This window comes from Salmo trutta, chromosome 12 (assembly GCF_901001165.1).
Source record: "Salmo trutta chromosome 12, fSalTru1.1, whole genome shotgun sequence".
Classification (NCBI taxonomy): domain Eukaryota; kingdom Metazoa; phylum Chordata; class Actinopteri; order Salmoniformes; family Salmonidae; genus Salmo; species Salmo trutta.
The window spans coordinates 68,498,547-68,520,403 of NC_042968.1; the positions used below are offsets into that span (position 1 = coordinate 68,498,547).

The 21,857-nt window shown below is 46.6% G+C and overlaps 1 protein-coding gene across 3 annotated transcripts; it reads left to right on the top strand.

Moving 5' to 3' along the window:
• Positions 1-318: 318 nt before the first annotated feature.
• Positions 319-20,535, top strand: LOC115204058 (suppressor APC domain-containing protein 2). Of its 3 annotated transcripts, none has more exons than XM_029769309.1 (6): positions 319-1,353; positions 14,078-14,208; positions 16,476-16,622; positions 16,839-16,943; positions 17,239-17,457; positions 17,667-20,535. In XM_029769309.1, exons 1-6 carry the CDS (start codon positions 531-533, stop codon positions 17,793-17,795), a joined length of 1,554 nt encoding a protein of 517 aa, XP_029625169.1. In that variant the 5' UTR covers positions 319-530; the 3' UTR covers positions 17,796-20,535. The 3 variants fall into 3 exon arrangements, with proteins under 3 accessions (XP_029625169.1, XP_029625168.1, XP_029625170.1); XM_029769308.1 differs by having other exon boundaries at positions 321-1,353; positions 17,236-17,457; XM_029769310.1 differs by lacking the exons at positions 319-1,353; positions 14,078-14,208 and adding an exon at positions 14,658-14,979 and having other exon boundaries at positions 17,236-17,457.
• The last annotated feature ends 1,322 nt before the right edge of the window (positions 20,536-21,857 follow it).

A 21,857-nucleotide genomic window follows, 5' to 3' on the forward strand; every position in this document is an offset into this window, starting at 1 on the left:
CTATGTACAAACATTATAATAAACATATTGTAAAAAGACTGCCTCTGTTTTTTTTAAACAATAAAACCCACATGTAGGGAGGGTAAAGAAACATATTTCCCCACCAAAAAATTCCTGCGGGTAGGGTATGAATCCGAGGGTGAATAACGTCCGGCTTTATGAATAACAAAAGCACAACTCAAACTTCTGCCTTCCACAACCTCCAACCAATAAGCTCACGGCAATTCTGACCATGACCAATGGCTGCGTCCCTGGACAAATCTGCGCAGATGTTTGAAGGGCGGTCCTATTGAAAAAGGTATGCTGGAGCCCCAAGACTTGGGAGGGAAAGTAGATACTTTCGTTAAGCGAAGGCATAAAGGAAAGCTGGAGAAATATAGTCTATAAAGACAGGTAGGGTAGGCTACTTATAAACACATTTATTTTTGTATCACGCGTAAAGTAATAAGACGTTGGTTATAACCACATTAGTAGATATATCTTGGTGAGGTTTGATTTTGCCATCATTCAATTCAACGATTGATAACTTCATGGCTTTGATAGCAACTGATACTGATCATAGCTGCAAATTGAACGGGCCGTCGACAATTAACGGTAGGATTGGCACAAGAAGACAAGGCAAGACAGGCATAACCGGTAAAATGCAACCCAAAGACACTGAATATTCAACAGATGGGTTACCCAAAGCCTTTTTACACAGTTTGAGGACACTCTTTGACATCCTTGATGATGGGAAGAGAGGGTATGTGCACATATCGGAGATTGAGAGTAGATGGCAAGGGGCAGATACTCATGATTTGCCCGGCGGGGTTCTGGAGTGTCTGAGGCGGGTGGCCCCACCGCATGGTTGCCTGACATTTGAGCGCTTCGTGGCGGGGCTGCGATACTCCATGCCGAACCCGGATAACAACAACCACATAAAGGCTCAGGTTTCCCCGCACCCGAAACAAGCACTCCTGCACTCCAAACGGCACCATATGCCAGCGCAAAAACCTGCCCCGCTCTCTACCTGCTCTGTCGGAACTCGGATTGAAAACAAAGTTCGCCCACTGGGTCCAAGCAACGGGACAAATACGCATCACAAACGCGCGTCCTCACTTCAGAGTCGGTCCAGACATAATGAGGGGAACACTGGATACCCACCAGTCACCTCGGTCGTAGGTGGTCCCATGCGTTACACCAATACGGGTTATGAGAGAACAGGCAGATGTTTGGAACGGATAACCATTGTGCCCGAAAGCGGTTCATATCGAGTGGATTCGGTTCGGAGGGGGAAGCAGGCGCATCCACAGCAGAGTCGGGTGAGGTCCACAGAGTCCCTTGCTCTCGAGTCATCAAGTCTTCAAAAACCAAGTAAGTTTGATTATCAAGATCAATAAAATCAGGACCAGTCTTCCATCATCTCTATCTATCTTTCTCCCCCCTATGTGTATGTATTTTGTTTCTCACTATGCTAAGCGATCAGTAATCGTCCTCAGCAATAAGATCAAGTGGGGTATAAACAGGTCAGGGCTATTCTGCTGCCTCAGTCTCATTGACCCAGGTGTGGAGGTAGAGGAGTGGGAAACACACACACACTTCTGTACCAGACTGTCATCACCAAACAACTGCAGCACTAGCACCAGGTTACATGTTTAGCATCACATGCTGACTAGACTAGGTTGAAAAGCATTAAACATGCATGGCAATTTAGCTACCTAGCTTGCTGTTTGTTGCTAGCTAATTTGTCCTGTGATATAAACATTGGGTTGTTATTTTACCTGAAATGCACAAAATCCTCTACTCCGACAATTAATCCACAGATAAAAGGGTAAACCGAGTTTGTTTCTAGTAATCTCTCCTCCTTCAGGCTACTTCTTTTTTTTTGGACTTTATATGGATGTTGGCAACCAACTTTAAGGTGAATTACCACCACCGACTGGACTGGAGAGTGGACCTCAGTTCATCTTTCAATCACCCCCGTGGGTATATGCTCCTAAAAACCAATGAGGACATACACACACTTTCACACATCATATATGCTGCTGCTACTCTGTTCTTATTTTACTCTTATGAGTATCTATCCTGGTGCCTATATGTACATATCTACCTCAATGACCTCATACCCCTGCACATTGATCTGGTACTGAGCCCTGGTATGCCTCTCAAATCTCTCTGCTGCAGTGAAGAGTGTGTAATTGAATAATTGACCTCCAGCTCATTCAGAGTGAGTCACAGATCATGTCTCAAATTCTTCTGGATGCTTAGCCAGAGTTTAGACTGGGCTCTGGGCTCCTCCTATTGGGATCATCAGCCCAACTTTTCCTGGTCCTTTCCTGGTCTCCCTCATTAGACTGACCTGTGTTCACTGAAGTCGGGAAAGCTATGGAGATAATCCTGCTCTCTTTCTCTCCTATGTGCACACAGGCACCCCCCCCTTCTCTCTCTCTCTCGCTTTCTCTCTCTCTCTAATGGCCCTGCTGAGTCCAAGCCTGTCTGTATCTATAACTGGGACTGTCTGGAGCTATAACGGTGTCCATGAAGCAGCCTGGAGGCCCTGGCTAGCTACTTATATCAGTGCCACAGACCCACTCTACCCACTACTCTCTGTAGAGCCATGGGATTGGAGAGTGTGGTGAATGGCAATGTAATCTTCCCCAGCAAACCCGCTGGATTAGCACAGATTACGTGCAGAGTAATTGAGGCACTGCAGCGGTGAAATCCTGCCCACACCTGGCCAAGCTACCATTACCCTGCTCTCTCTTCTCTCGCTCTCTCTGCGTTCCAAATGGCATCCTATTCCCTACATAGTGCACTGCTTGGTCCTGGTCAAAACTAGTGCACTATATAGGAAATAGAGTGCTATTTGGGATGCAGCCTCTTGGGGGATGTCCAAAATCATGGAGAGGTCATGTCTGCCCGGCTGTGGAACTCATTGAAGAGGCTGATGTGGTATTGGCGCAGGCCGCAGGGTAATGTGAAGAGGCTGATGTGGTATTGGCGCAGGGTAATGTGAAGAGGCTGATGTGGTATTGGCGCAGGGTAATGTGAAGAGGCTGATGTGGTGTTGGAGCAGGGTAATGTGAAGAGGCTGATGTGGTGTTGGAGCAGGGTAATGTGAAGAGGCTGATGTGGTGTTGGAGCAGGGTAATGTGAAGAGGCTGATGTGGTGTTGGAGCAGGGTAATGTGAAGAGGCTGATGTGGTGTTGGAGCAGGGTAATGTGAAGGGGCTGATGTGGTGTTGGAGCAGGGTAATGTGAAGAGGCTGATGTGGTGTTGGAGCAGGGTAATGTGAAGGGGCTTATGTGGTGTTGGAGCAGGGTAATGTGAAGAGGCTGATGTGGTGTTGGAGCAGGGTAATGTGAAGAGGCTGATGTGGTGTTGGAGCAGGGTAATGTGAAGAGGCTGATGTGGTGTTGGAGCAGGGTAATGTGAAGAGGCTGATGTGGTGTTGGAGCAGGGTAATGTGAAGAGGCAGATGTGGTGTTGGAGCAGGGTAATGTGAAGAGGCAGATGTGGTGTTGGAGCAGGGTAATGTGAAGAGGCTGATGTGGTGTTGGAGCAGGGTAATTTGAAGAGGCTGATGTGGTGTTGGAGCAGGGTAATGTGAAGAGGCAGGTGTGGTGTTGGAGCAGGGTAATGTGAAGAGGCAGGTGTGGTGTTGGAGCAGGGTAATGTGAAGAGGCAGATGTGATGTTGGAGCAGGGTAATGTGAAGGGGCAGATGTGGTGTTGGAGCAGGGTAATGTGAAGAGGCTGATGTGGTGTTGGAGCAGGGTAATGTGAAGAGGCTGATGTGGTGTTGGAGCAGGGTAATGTGAAGAGGTTGATGTGGTGTTGGAGCAGGGTAATGTGAAGAGGCAGGTGTGGTGTTGGAGCAGGGTAATGTGAAGAGGCTGATGTGGTATTGGCGCAGGCCGCAGGGTAATGTGAAGAGGCTGATGTGGTATTGGCGCAGGGTAATGTGAAGAGGCTGATGTGGTATTGGCGCAGGGTAATGTGAAGAGGCTGATGTGGTGTTGGAGCAGGGTAATGTGAAGAGGCTGATGTGGTGGAGCAGGGTAATGTGAAGGGGCTGATGTGGTGTTGGAGCAGGGTAATGTGAAGAGGCTGATGTGGTGTTGGAGCAGGGTAATGTGAAGGGGCTTATGTGGTGTTGGAGCAGGGTAATGTGAAGAGGCTGATGTGGTGTTGGAGCAGGGTAATGTGAAGAGGCTGATGTGGTGTTGGAGCAGGGTAATGTGAAGAGGCTGATGTGGTGTTGGAGCAGGGTAATGTTAAGAGGCTGATGTGGTGTTGGAGCAGGGTAATGTGAAGAGGCAGATGTGGTGTTGGAGCAGGGTAATGTGAAGAGGCTGATGTGGTGTTGGAGCAGGGTAATTTGAAGAGGCTGATGTGGTGTTGGAGCAGGGTAATGTGAAGAGGCAGATGTGGTGTTGGAGCAGGGTAATGTGAAGGGGCAGATGTGATGTTGGAGCAGGGTAATGTGAAGAGGCAGGTGTGGTGTTGGAGCAGGGTAATGTGAAGAGGCAGGTGTGGTGTTGGAGCAGGGTAATGTGAAGAGGCAGATGTGATGTTGGAGCAGGGTAATGTGAAGGGGCAGATGTGGTGTTGGAGCAGGGTAATGTGAAGAGGCTGATGTGGTGTTGGAGCAGGGTAATGTGAAGAGGCTGATGTAGTGTTGGAGCAGGGTAATGTGAAGAGGCAGATGTGGTGTTGGAGCAGGGTAATGTGAAGGGGCAGATGTGATGTTGGAGCAGGGTAATGTGAAGAGGCAGGTGTGGTGTTGGAGCAGGGTAATGTGAAGAGGCAGGTGTGGTGTTGGAGCAGGGTAATGTGAAGAGGCAGATGTGATGTTGGAGCAGGGTAATGTGAAGGGGCAGATGTGGTGTTGGAGCAGGGTAATGTGAAGAGGCTGATGTGGTGTTGGAGCAGGGTAATGTGAAGAGGCAGATGTGGTGTTGGAGCAGGGTAATGTGAAGAGGCTGATGTGGTGTTGGAGCAGGGTAATGTGAAGGGGCAGATGTGGTGTTGGAGCAGGGTAATGTGAAGAGGCTGATGTGGTGTTGGAGCAGGGTAATGTGAAGAGGCTGATGTGGTGTTGGAGCAGGGTAATGTGAAGAGGCTGATGTGGTGTTGGAGCAGGGTAATGTGAAGAGGCTGATGTGGTGTTGGAGCAGGGTAATGTGAAGAGGCTGATGTGGTGTTGGAGCAGGGTAATGGGCCAGTGGCTGGAGCTGGACAGTGGACTATGTTTAACAGAGCTACTGACCCCAATGCTTTAGTGCCCTGCCAAAGTTAAGCTGAAAGAAAGGCATAATAACAAGTATCACTTTACTGGAACACCATGAAATATTTCCCACACTCTTAAAGGCAGCTTCTGGACAATGTCACTGTGTGGGCGACATGAAGTCCATGCTATACAATGCTCTAAACACTGAAATAAGATGAGGAAAGATTGGGCATTTTTCATGGCTGCAGTGCCTGCTGTTCTATCTCTGTGTATCTGAGCAGTGAACTGTAGGCAGCCACGCAGGCAGGGGAGGCTGTGTGGAAGTGGTTGGACAGAGAGAGCGAGAGAGAGCTTGTCAGAGCTGGCCTTTCCAACCCGTCTGACTGCAAATTACCCATGAGGCGTGAGGAACAACTCACCTCTGGAAAAACTGTCTCTGGAGCCAGAGACCGTTTGGAGAAGCGCAGAGGAGGTGGTGTATGTCTCTTTGTTAACAACAACTTGTCCACAATCTGTAATATTAAGGAAGTCTGGAGGTTCGGCTTGCCTGAGTTAGAATACCTCATGATAAGCTGTAGACCACATTATTTACCAACAGAGTTTTCATCTTTATTTTACCACCACAAACCGATGCTGGCACTAAGACCGCACTCAATGAGCTGTATAAGGCCATAAGCAAACAAGACAATGCTCACCCAGAGGCGGCGCTCCTAGTGGCCGGTGACTTTAATTCAAGAAAACTGAAATCACATTTACTCCACACACAGAGACGCATACAAAGCTCTCCCTCACCCTCCATTTGGCAAATCTGACCATAACTCTATCCTTCTGATTCCTGCTTAAAAGCAAAAACTCAAACAGGAAGTACCAGTGACATAATCAATACGGAAGTGCTCTGATGAAGCAGATGCTAAGCTATAGGACTGTTTCACTAGCACAGACTGGAAATGTTCTGGCATTCATCCGATGGCATTGAGGAGTTTACTACATCAGTCACCTGCTTCATTAATAAATGCATCGATAACTTTGTCCCCTCAGTGACTGTACATACATATCTCAACCAGAAGCCATAGATTACAGCCAACATCCACACTGAGCTAAAGGCTAGATCTGCCGGTTTCAATGAGCTAATCCCGCTATGCCCTCCGACGAACCGTTAAACAGGCAAAGTGTCAATACAGGACCAAGATCGAATCCTACTACACCAGCTCTGACGCATCGTCGGATGTGGCAGGGCTTGCACACTATCATGGATTACAAACGGAAACCCAGCCGTGAGCTGTCCAGTGCCTACCAGCTAAATACTTTCTATTCGCGCTTCGAGGCTAGCAACGCTGAACTATGCATGAGAGCACCAGCTGTTTCCGGATGACTGTGTGATCACACTCTCTGTAGCCGATGTGTGTAAGACCTTTAAACAGGTTAACGTTCTCAAGGCTGAAGGGCCAGACGGATTACCAGGACACGTAGTGAGACCAGCTGGCAAGTGTCTTCACTGACATTTTCAACCTCTCCCTGACCCAGTCTGTAATACCTACATGTTTCAAGCACACCACCAGTCCCTGTGCTCAAGAATGCCACGGTAACCTGTCTGAATGACTATCGCCCCATAGCACTCACATCTGTAGCCATGACATTTTTTGAAAGGCTGATCATGGCTCACATCAACACCATCATCCCAGACACCCTGGACCCACTCCAATTAGTATACCGCTTCAAAAGATCCACAGATGCCGCAATCTCTATTGCACTCCACACTGCCCTTTCCCTCCTGAACAAAAGGAACACCTATGTGAGAATGCAGTTCATTGAATACAGCTCCGTGTTCAACACCATTGTGCCCTTCAAGCTCATCGCTAAACTAAGGATCCTGGGATTAAACACCTCCCTCTACAACTGAATCCTTCCTGATGGGCCGCCCCCAAGTGGTTAGGGTAGGCAACAACAACTCCGCCACGCTGACCTTCAACACGGGGGCCCCTCAGGGGGGTGAGGCTTAGTCACCTCCTGTACTCCCTGTTCACCCACAACTACATGACCGCCCACGACTCCAACATCATCATTAAGTTTGCAGATGACACAACGTGGTAGGCCTGATCACTGACAACGATGAGACCAGCCTACAGGGAGGAGGTCAGAGACCTGGCAGTGTGGTGCCAGGACAACAACCTCTCCCTCAACGTCAGCAAGACAAAGGAGCTGATCGTGGACTACAGGAAACGGAGGACCGAGCATGCCCACATCCACATCAAAGGGTCTGTTGTGGAACAGGTTGAGAGCTTCAAGTTCCTTGGTGCCCACATCACTAAGGAATTATCATGGTCCACACACATCAACCCAGTCGTGAAGAGGGCACTGCAACGCCTCTTCCCCCTCAGGAGGCTGAAAAGATTTGGCATGGGCCCTCAGATCCTCAAAAAGTTCTACAGCTGCAGCATTGAGAGCATCTTGACTAGCTGCATCAGCGCTTAGTATGGCAACTGTTTGGCATCAGACGCAAGGCGCTACAGAGGGTAGTGCATACCGCCCAGTACATAACCGGGGCTGAGCTCCCTGCCATCCAGGACCTCTATACCAGGTGGTGTCAGAGGAAGACCCTAAACATTGTCAAAGACTCCAGCCACACAAGTCATAGACTGTTCTCTCTGCTACCACACGACAAGTGGTACCGATGAAGTCTGGAACCAACAGGACCCTGAACAGCTTCTACCCCCAGGCTATACGACTGCTAAATAGTTAGTTAAATAGTTAACCAATAAGCTACCCGGAATATCTGCATTGACCCTTTTTGCACTAAGTCTTTTGACTCATCACATGCACTGCTGCTGCTGTTTATTATCTATCCTGTTGTCTAGTCACTTTATCTCTACCTATATGTACAATACTACCTCAATTATCTCGTACCCCTGAACATCAACTCTGTACTGGTATCCCATGTATATAGTCAAGTTATCGTTACTCATTGTGTATTTATTCCTTGTGTTATTATTTTTATATTTATTCCTTGTGTTATTTCTACAAAAAAAGTAGAAATGGCCATTAGGCTGTCTTTCAATTAGCAATGCTGTTTCAAGGCATGCAAATGAGGCTTACCTACACTGGTAAACAGTATCCTCTTTGGGTGCCACAGTCCAACTTGAAGATTATCTAGAGCCACTAAACTAGGTGCTCTACATATTTCCCTCCACCTCTCTGAACCCCGCATACTCCTGCCCTCAAGGAACTATCTCTCCAGTTACCGATTAACAGGATTTCTGGGAGTCCGGATACAACATGGAAACATGTCATGTTTTCTCTGCTCTGTTATCAACTATCACCTGAACTGTTTTTATGTACCTAAATTCTTACATTTTATTCTCATCTTCCCTCAGAATTGTCATTTATCCCCATTTAATACAACCCAACCAGATAGGGCTGATAAGGTTAGCAGGGAGGGAGGTTAGCGCCCTCGTGTGGCCACCAACAGCACTGCAGGGTTTACAGATTTCCCTATTCTGAGTGGTGACCTCTCCCTTTTCTCTCTCTCTTTCTCTCTCGTGTTCTCCCTCGTTCACGCACTCACTCACTCACTCATATACACAGTCATAGACTGTTCTCTCTGCTACCGCACGGCAAGCAGTACCGATGCACCAAGTCTCATAACAACAGGATCCTGAACAACATTTACCCCCAATGCCATGGGACTGCTAAATAGTTAACCAAATAGCTACCCAGACTGCATTGACCCTCATTTGATTCATCACTTACTGTATGCTGCTGCTACTCTGTTTATTATCTATCCTGTTGCCTAGTTACTTTACCTCTACCTATATGTACGTAGTACTTCAATTACCTCCTAATCCTGTACATTGACTTGGTACCCCATGTATATAGCCAAGTTGTCATTGCTCATTTTGTGTTTGTTCCTCGTTATTTTTCAAATAATTTTTCAAAATGTTCTCTGCATTGTTGGGAAGAGGCCGTAAGTAAGCATTTCACTGTTAGTCTACACTTATTGTTTACAAAGCAAGTGACAAATAAAATTTGATTTGATTCGACACACACAGTTATCCAAGATGGCGTAGCAGTTCAGACGTCCTCTACCCTCCTCTTGTCGTGTCCCGTGAATATATATATATTTACATATTTTTCTTCACTTATCTTTTTACATTTTTTCTTCTAAAAACTCAACCTCAAAGCACTCTCCTGCAACCCGCCTCACCAATTTAAAAAATAAAGTATTATTTACCTCATCTGAATTCCACAACAGAAGCTAGCCAGAGGTTAGCCATTTTCACTGGCTAACGTTGGAGTTCAGCTAGCCACGGTTAGCTGTCCTCAGCTATCCATTAGCTCGAAAAGCTATCACCAGTTTTTGTACAGCGCGACTCAGACCAGAGCATACCGGACCTATTCTCTCTCCTTTCCCCGATTTCTACCGCAGGCTCTGGACATTTACACCTGGATCTTGCAGCTAACTAGCTGCTACCTGAGTGACTATTGGCAACGTCGGTCACGGAATTAACACATATTATTACGGAGCTAGCCAGCTGAAGAGTTCCGTCAGCCACTCGTAGGCTTTTCCTGAGCTAGCCAGCTGAAGTGTCTCCTGGGCTACAATCACCTATCCTGACCCTTTTTACTGCCGATGCGAAGCCCCATCGGGTCTTCACGACTGGACCACCGACGTTATCTGCCCGAGGGAGTTATCCAACTGGCCCCTCCGTCGCGACGTAACCTGATCGCCCATCTGCGGCCGGCTAATCGTTAGCTGTCTTATCGGCTGCGATCTGAATAGGTCTATCGGACACTTTTCTTGGGCCACTATAACTAACTATTTTGCCAACTTGGACAGGTCCCCCCTTCCACATGGAACCCCACTAACCCACAGACGGAAACGCACGAGGTGGCTAAAAACAGACCTCCCTCCATCTTCCACCAGCTTGCTACCTATGGCCCTGCTCGCTGTCTGAATCTCACGGGACCCTTATGATCACTCGGCTAAGCATGCCTCTCCTTAATTTCAATATGCCTTGTCCATTGCTGTTCTGGTTAGTGTTTATTGGCTTATTTCACTGTAGAGCCTCTAGCCCTGCTCATTATACCTTATCCAACCTCTCAGTTCCTCCACCCTCACATGCTATGACATCTTCTGGTTTCAATGATGTTTCTAGAGACAATATCTCTCTCATAATCACTAAATGCCTAGGTTTACCTCCTCTGTACTCACATCCCACCATACCTTTGTCTGTACATTATACCTTGAAGCTATTTTATCGGCCCCAGAAACCTGCTCCTTTTTCTCTCTATTCTGGACGTCACAGACGACCAATTCTTATAGCTTTTAGCCGTACCCTCATACTTATTCTTCTCTGCTCCTCTGGGGATGTAGAGGTGAATCCAGGCCCTGCAGTGCCTGGCTCCACTCCTACTCCCCAGACGCTCTCTTTTGATGACTTCTGTAACCGTAATAACCTTGGTTTCATGCATGTTAACATTAGAAGCCTCCTCCCTAAGTTTGTTTTATTCACTGCTTTAGCACACTCTGCCAACCCGGATGTCCTAGCTGTGTCTGAATCTTGGCTTAGGAAGTCCATCAAAAACTCTGAAATCTTCATCCCTAACTACAACGTTTTCAGACAAGATAGAACGACCAAAGGGGGCGGTGTTGCAATCTACTGCAGAGATAGCCTGCAGAGTTCTGTCCTGCTATCCAGGTCTGTACCCAAACCATTTGAACTTCTACTTTTAAAAATCCACCTCTCCAAAAACAAGTCTCTCACCGTTGCCGCCTGCTATAGACCCCCCTCGGCCCCTAGCTGTGCTCTGGACACCATATGTGAACTGATTGCCCCCCATCTATCTTCAGAGCTCGTGCTACTTGGTGACCTAAACTGGGACATGCTTAACACTCCAGCCATCCTACAATCCAAGCTTGATGCCCTCAATCTCACACAAATTATTAATGAACCCACCAGGTACAACCCCAAAGCCGCAAACACTGGCACCCTCATAGATATCATCCTAACCAACGTGCCCTCTAAATACACCTCTGCTGTTTTCAACCAAGATCTCAGCGATCTCTGCCTCATTGCCTGCACCCGTAATGGGTCAGCGGTCAAACGACCTCCACTCATCACTGTCAAACGCTCCCTGAAACATTTCGACGAGCAAGCCTTTCTAATCAACCTGGCCCTGGTATCCTGGAAGGATATTAACCTCATCCCGTCAGTAGAGGATGCCTGGTTATTTTTTTTAAATGCCTTCCTCACCATCTTAAATAAGCATGCCCCTTTCAAGAAATTTAGAACCAGGAACAGATATATCCCTTGGTTCTCTCCAGACCTGACTGCCCTTAACCAACACAAAAATATCCTGTGGCGTTCTGCATTAGCATCGAACTGCCCCCGCGATATGCAACTTTTCAGGGAAGTTAGGAACCAATACACACAGGCAGTTAGAAACGCCAAGGCTAGCTTTTTCAAACAGAAATTTGCTTCCTGCAACTCAAACTCTAAAAAGTTCTGGGACATTGTAAAGTCCATGGAGAATAAGAACACCTCCTCCCAACTGCCCACTGCACTGAGGATAGGAAACTCTGTCACCACCGATAAGCCCACTATAATTGAGAATTTCAATAAGCATTTTTCTACGGCTGGCCATGCTTTCCACCTAACTACCCCTACTGCTGCAAAATCTGGACCCCTACAAATCAGCTGGGCTTGACAATCTGGACCCTTTCTTTCTAAAATTATCTGCCGAAATTATTGCAACCCCTATTACTAGCCTGTTCAATCTCTCTTTCGTGTCGTCTGAGATTCCCATAGATTGGAAAGCAGCTGCTGTCATCCCCCTCTTCAAAGGAGGTGACACTCTTGACCCAAATTGCTACAGACCTATATCCATCCTACCCTGCCTTTCTAAGGTCTTCGAAAGCCAAGTCAACAAACAGATTACCGACCATTTCGAATCCCACCGCACCCTCTCCGCTATGCAGTCTGGTTTCAGAGCTGGTCATGGGTGCACCTCAGCCACGCTCAAGGTCCTAAACGACATCGTAACCGCCATCAATAAGAAACAATACTGTGCTGCCGTATTCATTGACCTGGCCAAAGCTTTTGACTCTGTTAATCACCACATCCTCATCGGCAGACTCAGTAGCCTTGGTTTCTCAAACGATTGCGTCGCCTGGTTCACCAACTACTTCTCTGACAGAGTTCAGTGTGTCAAATCGGAGGGCCTGCTGTCCGGACCGCTGGCAGTCTCTATGGGGGTACCTCAGGGTTCAATTCTTGGGCCAACTCTTTTCTCTGTATACATCAATGATGTCGCTCTTGCTGCTGGTGAATCTCTGATCCACCTCTACGCAGACGACACCATTCTGTATACTTCTGGCCCTTCTTTGGACACTGTGTTAACAACCCTCCAGACGAGCTTCAATGCCATTCAACTCTCCTTCCGTGGTCTCCAACTGCTCCTAAACACAAGTAAAACTAAATGCATGCTCTTCAACCGATCGCTGCCTGCACCTGCCCGCCTGTCCAGCATCACTTCTCTGGACGGTTCTAACTTAGAATTTGTGGACAACTACAAATACCTAGGTGTCTGGTTAGACTGTAAACTCTCCTTCTAGACTCACATCAATCATCTCCAATCCAAAGTTAAATCTAGAATTGGCTTCCTATTTCGCAACAAAGCATCCTTCACTCATGCTGCCAAACATACCCTCGTAAAACTGACCATCCTACCAATCCTCGACTTCGGCGATGTCATTTACAAAATAGCCTCCAATACCCTACTCAACAAGCTGGATGCAGTCTATCACAGTGCCATCCGTTTTGTCACCAAAGCCCCATATACTACTCACCACTGCGACCTGTACGCTCTCGTTGGCTGGCCTTCGCTTCATAATCGTCGCCAAACACATTGGCTCCAGGTCATCTACAAGACCCTGCTAGGTAAAGCCCCCCCTTATCTCCGCTCACTGGTCACCATAGCAGCACCCACCTGTAGCACGCGCTCCAGCAGGTATATCTCTCTGGTCACCCCTAAAGCCAACTCCTCCTTTGGTCGTCTCTCCTTCCAGTTCTCTGCTGCCAATGACTGGAACGAACTACAAAAATCTCTGAAACTGGAAACACTTATCTCCCTTAACACTCCTATAAACACTTATTTATATTTTAGCTTTGAACTTTCTTCAAACTACAAATCTACCATTCCAGTGTTTTTACTTGCTATACTTTATTTACTTTGCCACCATGGCCTTTTTGCCTTTACCTCCCTTATCTCACATCATTTGCTCACATTGTATATAGTCTTATTTTTTTCTACTGCATCATTGATTGTATGTTGTTTTACTCCATGTGTAACTCTGTGTTTTTGTATGTTGTCGAACTGCTTTGCTTTATCTTGGCCAGGTCGCAATTGTAAATGAGAACTTGTTCTCAACTTGCCTACCTGGTTAAATAAAGGTGAAATAAAAATAATAATAAAATAAAACACAGGATTTGGGGTTTTTGGTGGCAATGTGTCTGTCTGATCTCTTTTGATTGTTGGCTGGGGGACAGTTCAGTTCTATCATAGATGGAAACCGTGATGCACTGAACACAACAGAGTGAGTCAGAACTTCTCTCAGATGTTATCTCTGGCTTTCAAGTCCATCTAGCTCTATGTATTTCATACTAACATAGAAGTGCAGACAAGTTTGTTCTTCCTCACATCAAATGGGTATGTTTACATTGTATGTATTAATTATCCAGGTACCCAAAGCATAGTTGTACTAACCAGACAGTTGATACCTGTGTTCCAGACCAGACCTGGATGTCAGTTGGTGAAATCCGCAAAAATTCTTTCTGACCACCCATTCCTGCCCAATTTCTGGTCCAGGTATTGTGGAGGCTGGGTTACCGAGGACCCAGAGTGAGTCAGCCACGGGATTCACTGTCTCCAGACGCCATGGGCGGAGCCGAGATGAGCAGAGACGCCACACCATCACCAACGGGGTGGATTATGGAATGGTACTTACGCCCGCTAACACACACACACACACACATACACATACACATACACACACATACACACACACACACACACTCTGTTGCATTATGCACAGTTTTTAGAGAGGCGGTCAAACAACCATGTTCTCACTGCCAGTGAAAACAGGTATTTTGTGGTCCACAGACAACGTGAAAGTGGTCTCATACTGGTGGTCAGTGATAGAGTTTGTGTTAGGGGTCAGTTCAACTTTTTATCTAGAGGTGGAGAACAGTTTCATGGATAAACAGGCCTATCTGCTCTGTACAGACTGCAACTGCTGGAGGTCACTTTGTTTCTTTTGGCCAACACCCACCATTACCTCCCCCATTCAGGCCCTCTCCCTACACCCCTCCCACCTTTCACTCAGTCCCACCCCTCTCCTCCTGTGGCCCTCCCAATCTCCTGCCCCCTTTCCATGCCTCCTCTCTCTTTCACTCGCCCTCTTTCTCTCTCTTTCTATCCCCCTGCCTCTGATTTCTCTCTGAGCCCTACTTTATCCCCCACTCTCTGTCTTCTCCTCTCCTTCCATTCGTTCTCTGTGTGCGGTCGTAGAGGGAGCTGCTCCCCTTCCCCCCCTCTGGCCGCCTGTCCTCATTGTAATGAGCCGGGTCGGGCCCAGGGGCCTGGAAGCAGGGGATTCACTTGGCCCACCCGGCCCAGCCTGGACAGCTGTCTGGGCAGCCTACACCACTGTCTTCATCCCTCTCAGCAGCAGTCTGTACAGCAGCAATGCGCTGCACTTTTTCCTCGGGGTGAGTGAGAACAACTCGAGGAGAGAGGTCAGGAAAGAGAAGTAAAAGCAGAGTCTTGTTTGGTCATTGAGCTGTTTCCATGTATGTGTATGTCTATTACAGGCTTGCAGATGTGTGTTGAGCTGTGTCAAAATGTAACTATGGAGTTCTGAGCAGAGTCAGGGAGAGAGAACCGGTTGTCAACCAGCTGAATATTTGACAGTTCTGTGTGTGCGGTTGATGTGTTGTTGAAGCTAGTGGAAAGTGGCAGCTTCAGTTGGTCTCGTTGATAAGCAGTAAACTCCTGGTTGTAATAGTTGTTCCTCTAGCCCTAGCAGCTGTAGTTTCAACTGTTTGGAGCTGTTGTGTAGATCATCCTGATGCCCATGATATTGTACTTTGTGATTTTAGAGACGACAACATCAGCTGTGTCATTTTAACATTTACATTCAAGTCATTTAGCAGACGCTCTTATCCAGAGCGACCTTACAGGAGCAATTGAGGTTAGGTGTCTTGCTCAAGGGCACACCGTCGGCTCGAGAATTCAAACCACAGACCTCTCGGTTACACTCTTAACCGCTAGGCCACCTGCAGCCCTTGTGATGTTAGCTTTGTCAGCCAGCTCCCCCCTCCCTTACCCCCCTCTCCCCTCTGCAACTTTTCCTCCCCCTGTTTTGTGTTCTCCCCCCCCCCCTTTACAGAGCAGATTTGCCCTGCCTGTGGCCCACCACACAAACACAGCCTGACACTCTGGGTCGCGCTTCATTCCAGGCACAGCCCCACCCCCCCACCTCTCTCTGCTCTCTCTCTCTCTCTCTCTTTCATCCCTCGCTCTCCTCTCCTCTGTTTGCAGCTCCCATTCAACCCAGCATGGCCAGAGCTGAAAGGGGAAATGTGTTTAGTATGCAGTGATGGCACAAGAGGTTTACCCTGGCTAATTACAGTCCAGATCAGATAACAACAACAACAGTATGAGTAGACTTTGACAATACTGGTTGGTTTGGCCATTGCATTATGTCATTGGGAACAAGGCCTTTGTACAGACATGGTTTCCCCAGCGGTGATAGTGTATAGAGAGGGTGGCTGAATGCCAGGGATGGAGGATAGGATGGTCAGCAGAACTCACTGCTGTCTACCTGTCACTGGGACAGGACGGCCTGTTGTAGTGGCTACTGTTGACCCATTCTTAGGTCTCTGCATGGTTGCCATGGCGCCGGGCTGATCGCTGCTCTTAACATTGTCTCCTGTTGAGGTCAGGGTACCACTCCGGCGCAATTGGCCCGGTGCCATTGTCTCGGAACAAAAGCGGCAGACAAATGTGCAAATAAAAGGGTGCAGATTTTCCAAGTAACCCAAAACAACATAAACATCATAAATATTGACATGCAAGCTTTTTTGGGGGGCTCAGGATGAGTATAAGCTTGAGGAGCCAGGTTCGCTAAATGACTTCAGGTAAGTAACCCATGTTGACGATGACAGTAAGAGAGAAGTTGACACCCTTTCCCCCCTCCCTCCAGCTGAAGCAGATGAAGGAGTTGGAGCAGGAGAAGGACTCTCTTCTGGCCGGTCTGGACGTGGTGGAGCGGGCTAGAGAGTGGTACCAGACCCACATCCACAACGTCACCGAGAGACAGAGGCACGTGGGCCAAAGCAACCACTGCACGGTAACGACTGTTCATTAGGCAACAAACAGACGGAAACAAACTGAAACAGGGAGGGACTACTATTGAGGTTCAATAAGAAACGCTCCTTTTCGTTTTCCGTTGCATGCCCTAATGAACATGACCCAAGGCATGTATACAATTTAGTAGGAATGGATGATACAGTGTATGAATTATCTGAAACTGTCCAGTTCTTACTCTCTTTCCCTCTCCCACCAGGATTTCTTCACAGAATCCCAGAAACAAAGTTACATGAATGTTCTGCTTCCCAAGCTGCAGGAAGTCAACCGTTGCCTTAATGACCTAATTTCCTGCTCTGGAGCGGTGAGTCTTGAAATAAGACACCTTGCCTGACTTCGTCTAACTGAGCGTCCTCACTTCTCTAAAAACGGGGGATGGTTGTCTCATATGACTGTGTAATTTCTAAGGTCAAATTGAATTCCACAGTAATTGTGAAGGGACTTATTTTCCTCTTACTGGAGTCCTCTCAGTGGCAATTAGATGTTGAGAGGTTGTTCTATGTTTTAGAAAGAGAGTATAGTCAAGCCTAAACACTAGTGTCGCTACTGAAACATGGTAATTCATGGGGAATAATCTTTCTTTCTCTCCCTCTTAGCAGTCTTTCCCATCCTCCAGCTCCCAGCCCACAGTGATCTCCTCCAGCTCCCAGCCCACAGTGATCTCCTCCAGCTCCCAGCCCACAGTGATCTCCTCCAGCTCCCAGCCCACAGTGATCTCCTCCAGCTCCCAGCCCACAGTGATCTCCTCCAGCTCCCAGCCTCCTGCCCCCCCACAAGCCATTCAGAGACTAAAGTACCAGAACCGCCTTCTCACCCAGGTAAACTGAACATGTCATGTCAATGTACTGTAAATGTACAGATTTCCTGTACACCTCACCACCGACCCTTTATGATGGTCTGACCTCCACCTATCTCTTCTCCCTGCTGCATTGAAGCTGTATGTCAACTCCTTTTAATGCACAGGCTTGTTTAAACTCCAAACTATCTTCTCCCCTGTCCATGTCTGTCGTCCTCTGTCCCGGCGCAGGAGGTGACTGATAAGGGTAAGCGCATCACTCAGCTGGAGCAGGAGAAGTCTGCTCTGATCAAACAGCTGTTTGAGGCTCGCGCCCGGAGCACGCACGACAGCAGCACCATGGACTCCACCTTCATCTGAATACAGACGCCATAATACAACCACACTGGTCTCCAGCTCTATCTGACCCCCCCAGTCACAACAAGACTACTGTATCAGCTGTACCACTCCTACTGGATTCCACACTCAACTGACCACTTCTGTCATGATGAAAGCACCTTGATCTTTTTACCCCGCATTGTACCACTCCCTTTGGATCTCCCCAACTGACCACTCCACTTAAAATGGCCTGCACACTAATCTGGGCCGGCCACTCCTTGAAGGGAGGGACCCCCGAGTCAACCCTCCAATGACAGTCAGCCTCACCAACTGGGCAAAAATCCAGGAACACCACAGTCTTACCACTCCTAACTGGGGCCTTCCCAGGATTCCACTCCCGCTTGATCACTCCAAGGATCTACTGTGATGCACTAGGATCCTACCTTATTGGACCAGCCTTTACGTTTACCCTCCCTCTCATCACAGTATATCCTATGTGATTGGACATCATGGACTACATTTAAAACCGCTACATGGAGCTACAGGATCCATCCCTGCCAATCACCATGACAACAGCTGCTGTACTAAATACATTTGTTGGAGGGACTTCCGGACTGATACACACACCACACTAAAAATGTAGATCATTTTTTTTTAATGAAAAAGTTGATGTGCTGTGATCTACCATTCCAACACAATGTTGTTAACCATTTCATCCAGAGACTTTGATCCCGGTCACACTTTGGTAGATATTTCTCCCCTTCTATTCCAGTACACCCAGTTGAGTATCTCAAACCTTCATTGAAATGGTTGATATGAGGAGAAGCTGAGCTCCCCTGACCTGGAGGACACCATGACTGTGCGGCATCTCGTTTATGCCTCTCTAAATACCCTTTAAGCGACGCACCAGTATATATAGCCTGTTACCCACCATTTTAGAAGCAGAGCAGCATGTAAATGTCACATTTTGTTTCCCTTAAAGTGAATGTATTGAGAGCACCAAAAGGTGACGCATGTCCTACAAGCCAAGGGGATCTAGTAGTGGAGAGGGTAAGAGAGAAGTTTGCACGTAGAAGAGACTTGAAGATGAGAAGGATTGGGTTATATTGAATGTGCATTGAGCCCTGGTCCTCAGTGGCAGTGTGACCATTGGAGCAGGACGTGGCTCAGAGAAGAGGGCCGTTGTGTTGGCTAGTGGAATGAAAGTGACTCCTCCTTGGTTAATAGGCCTCTAATGTAATGTAATGCACTGTAATGATTCACGCAAGACTGGTATTATAGTGCCACTTCTCCTCTGTGGGGTCCTGGAGCCTTTGTGTAAAAAAAGAATGAGTGATACCAATTTCTGTTCATCCTGTACTAACATGGTATGTGGGACTTGGTTCCCTGAGAGGTGAACACCAAGCAACGGTACAACCGCTCTTTAATGCTGTATCTCATAATGGTCCCACTAATCCAGGACAATAAACCACATGGTCAACAGGCCGTTCAGTCTTGAATCCCCTTTTTAACTGAGAAAATGGTTTTTAGTGGCTGTAGATTGCTATGTAACGCAGTTATGTGATGATGTCTGCATATCAATACTCTCTGCTGTGACTGACTGCCTGTCTGTCTCTCCTGTTTGATTGGACGTCTTTGGTGTCGTTGTTATCTTGCTGCACATGAGTATATAAGTGAATGCCACCCTACCCTTTCCGATTTTCAATTGAAGTATTCCCATTTGACTGTGAAATAAACATGACCATATGGTGCCAATAAGGTCACATTATCAGCCACCTTTTCATCTATTTCTGTGGTGTTTTACCCTGTGATCAATTTAGCTTTGCTTTTTCATTCCTTTGTATTCCAGGGTTGATCCAGATGAGGGTCATCAGTAGTAGGGTGGTTTTAAGATGTTCTATTAGCCTCTTGTTGAACAAAGTTGACTTGATTTAGAAAGCAGTCACCTCTATGTAGGTGGATGTTAAGGGTCAGGATGTTGACTGGACAGCTTGTGGGTGCAGGGTGCCTCCATGTTGAATTTTGCATGGCACAGTTGGGAGCTTCTAAAGTACGTAGGACCTGTTATATTACTCCTAAATAAACTCTCCAACCTCTTTTCCAGTATAGCAGATATTTAGAAAGTGAAGGAAAATATTAATAATTCTTACTTTGGTTAAAAAAGGTTTATACAGACACCCCACTGGGCAAATATTTCACGTTTGGATTAATATTTGATTTGTTGTTGTCAGCAAACATGAATTAAATTTAAAATCAACCAAACAGTAAAACCCTCTTGTTGATTTGTGGTTGAAACCGGTGTTCATTTTAAACCATTTCTGCAACATCAATCAAAGAGCCATATTTGACGCGGTGTTTACGTTGTGGGGAACAACAATGTGCGGGGTGTCTATGGGTAAATGTTGATACACAAACGTCTTAATGAGAAAGTGTGTAAGAGGACAGGTATACGAGGACGTGCAGCTTTGTCTTGAACCAGGCTTCCCTAAAACAGGAGGTGTGACAACGCTGGACTAGATGGCGCGTAGTAGTGCTCATGTGTGGAGAAAAACACGACAGTCTTCTATCTGGCTAGAATTACTGATACATTTGCATCTGATACTCTTTCTCCCTCTTCTTTTGTAAAACTCCTTTTGTCGGTGGTTGCCTGTAAATGGCACCGTTAAATAATCACACACATAGAATAGCGCTTAACTAGTTGACTGTTTTTGTTTCCAATTTGTTCTTTCTGATCAAATAAAAAAAGTAACCCGTGCCAAGTTGATGGACAGGTTGAAATGAATAACCTTTGATTGAGTGTGTTATTGTAAAGATGGATGGACAGACAGTGTAACTGACCAGAGACTCCCATGGTAAATGATCTGTGCAACAATGAGAAATATTACCCATGTATCTCTTCCAGACTACTAGAAGCTACATAGAGATCTTTGTGTCTTCTGTTGAGAGATAATATAATTGGCATTAGGCTTCTCTGACAGATCAATGATGGCCATTGTATTTGATTAGGTGGACAATGCCTCACAGATTACCGTCAGACTAGGAAATGCCCTAGTGCGTTCTCGCAGTATGACATAATTCATCCAATATTCAATTAGGATTTTATTAGTTAAGATCCAACGGAGAACATTTTAATAAGTAATGTCATTCTGTTTGGCCTGGACATACATCTTTGACTTTATTGGGATTGGTAAAATGACTGTATGTCTTTCAAACGTTTTAGAAATGGTGAGACTGTGGGGTTTATTCATGAGACATTAGGATGTGACCATTGAGCAAGTTGAGGAAGCTAAACTCGTAGGTATTGGGTTGGATGGTAAATGATCATGGACAAGTCATATTGACAGAGTTGTTGTGAAGATGGAGAGAGGTATGTCTGTTATAACACGGTGTTCTGTGTTTTTTACACTAAAATCAGCTGTACTAGTTGTTCAGGCTCTGGTCCTGTCCCATCTTGATCACTATCCACAATATGTGAAGCAAAGAAAGACCTAGCAAAGTTGCAGCTTGCCCTTTCACTGCGCATGCAGAACTATCATCAACAACGGTGAGTCTTTCACTGCGCATGCAGAACTGTCATCAACAACGGTGAGTCTTTCACTGCGCATGCAGAACTGTCATCAACAACATGCACGGGGAGTATTTCCTGGCTGAGGGTTGACGAGACATGAACTGCTTCTCGTCTAGTTTTATGAGCAATATTACTGTGATGGAAATTCCAGATTGTCATCATAATCAAATAACTGACAGCTCAGACACCCATACGTACCCCACAAGACATACCACCAGGGGTCTCTTCACAGTCCCCAGGTCCAAAACAAATTCACGGCAACGCACAGTATTATACAGAGCCATGATCACATTAAACTCCCTTCCATCTCCTATTACTCAAGCAAAAGCAAAATTACCTTTAAAAATGTGTAAAACAACATCTCATGGCACAAGAGGGACTGTGAAATGACAAACACACGCACACGCAGACACACTATCACACATTATTCTTTAGTTGTATTGCTTGTATATCATTGAATTTTAAAATTGTGTGACTGTTCTTGACTATCAGTGTTTTGTTACTTGTCGTGTTTTGTTTTTGTGTGTACCCCAGGA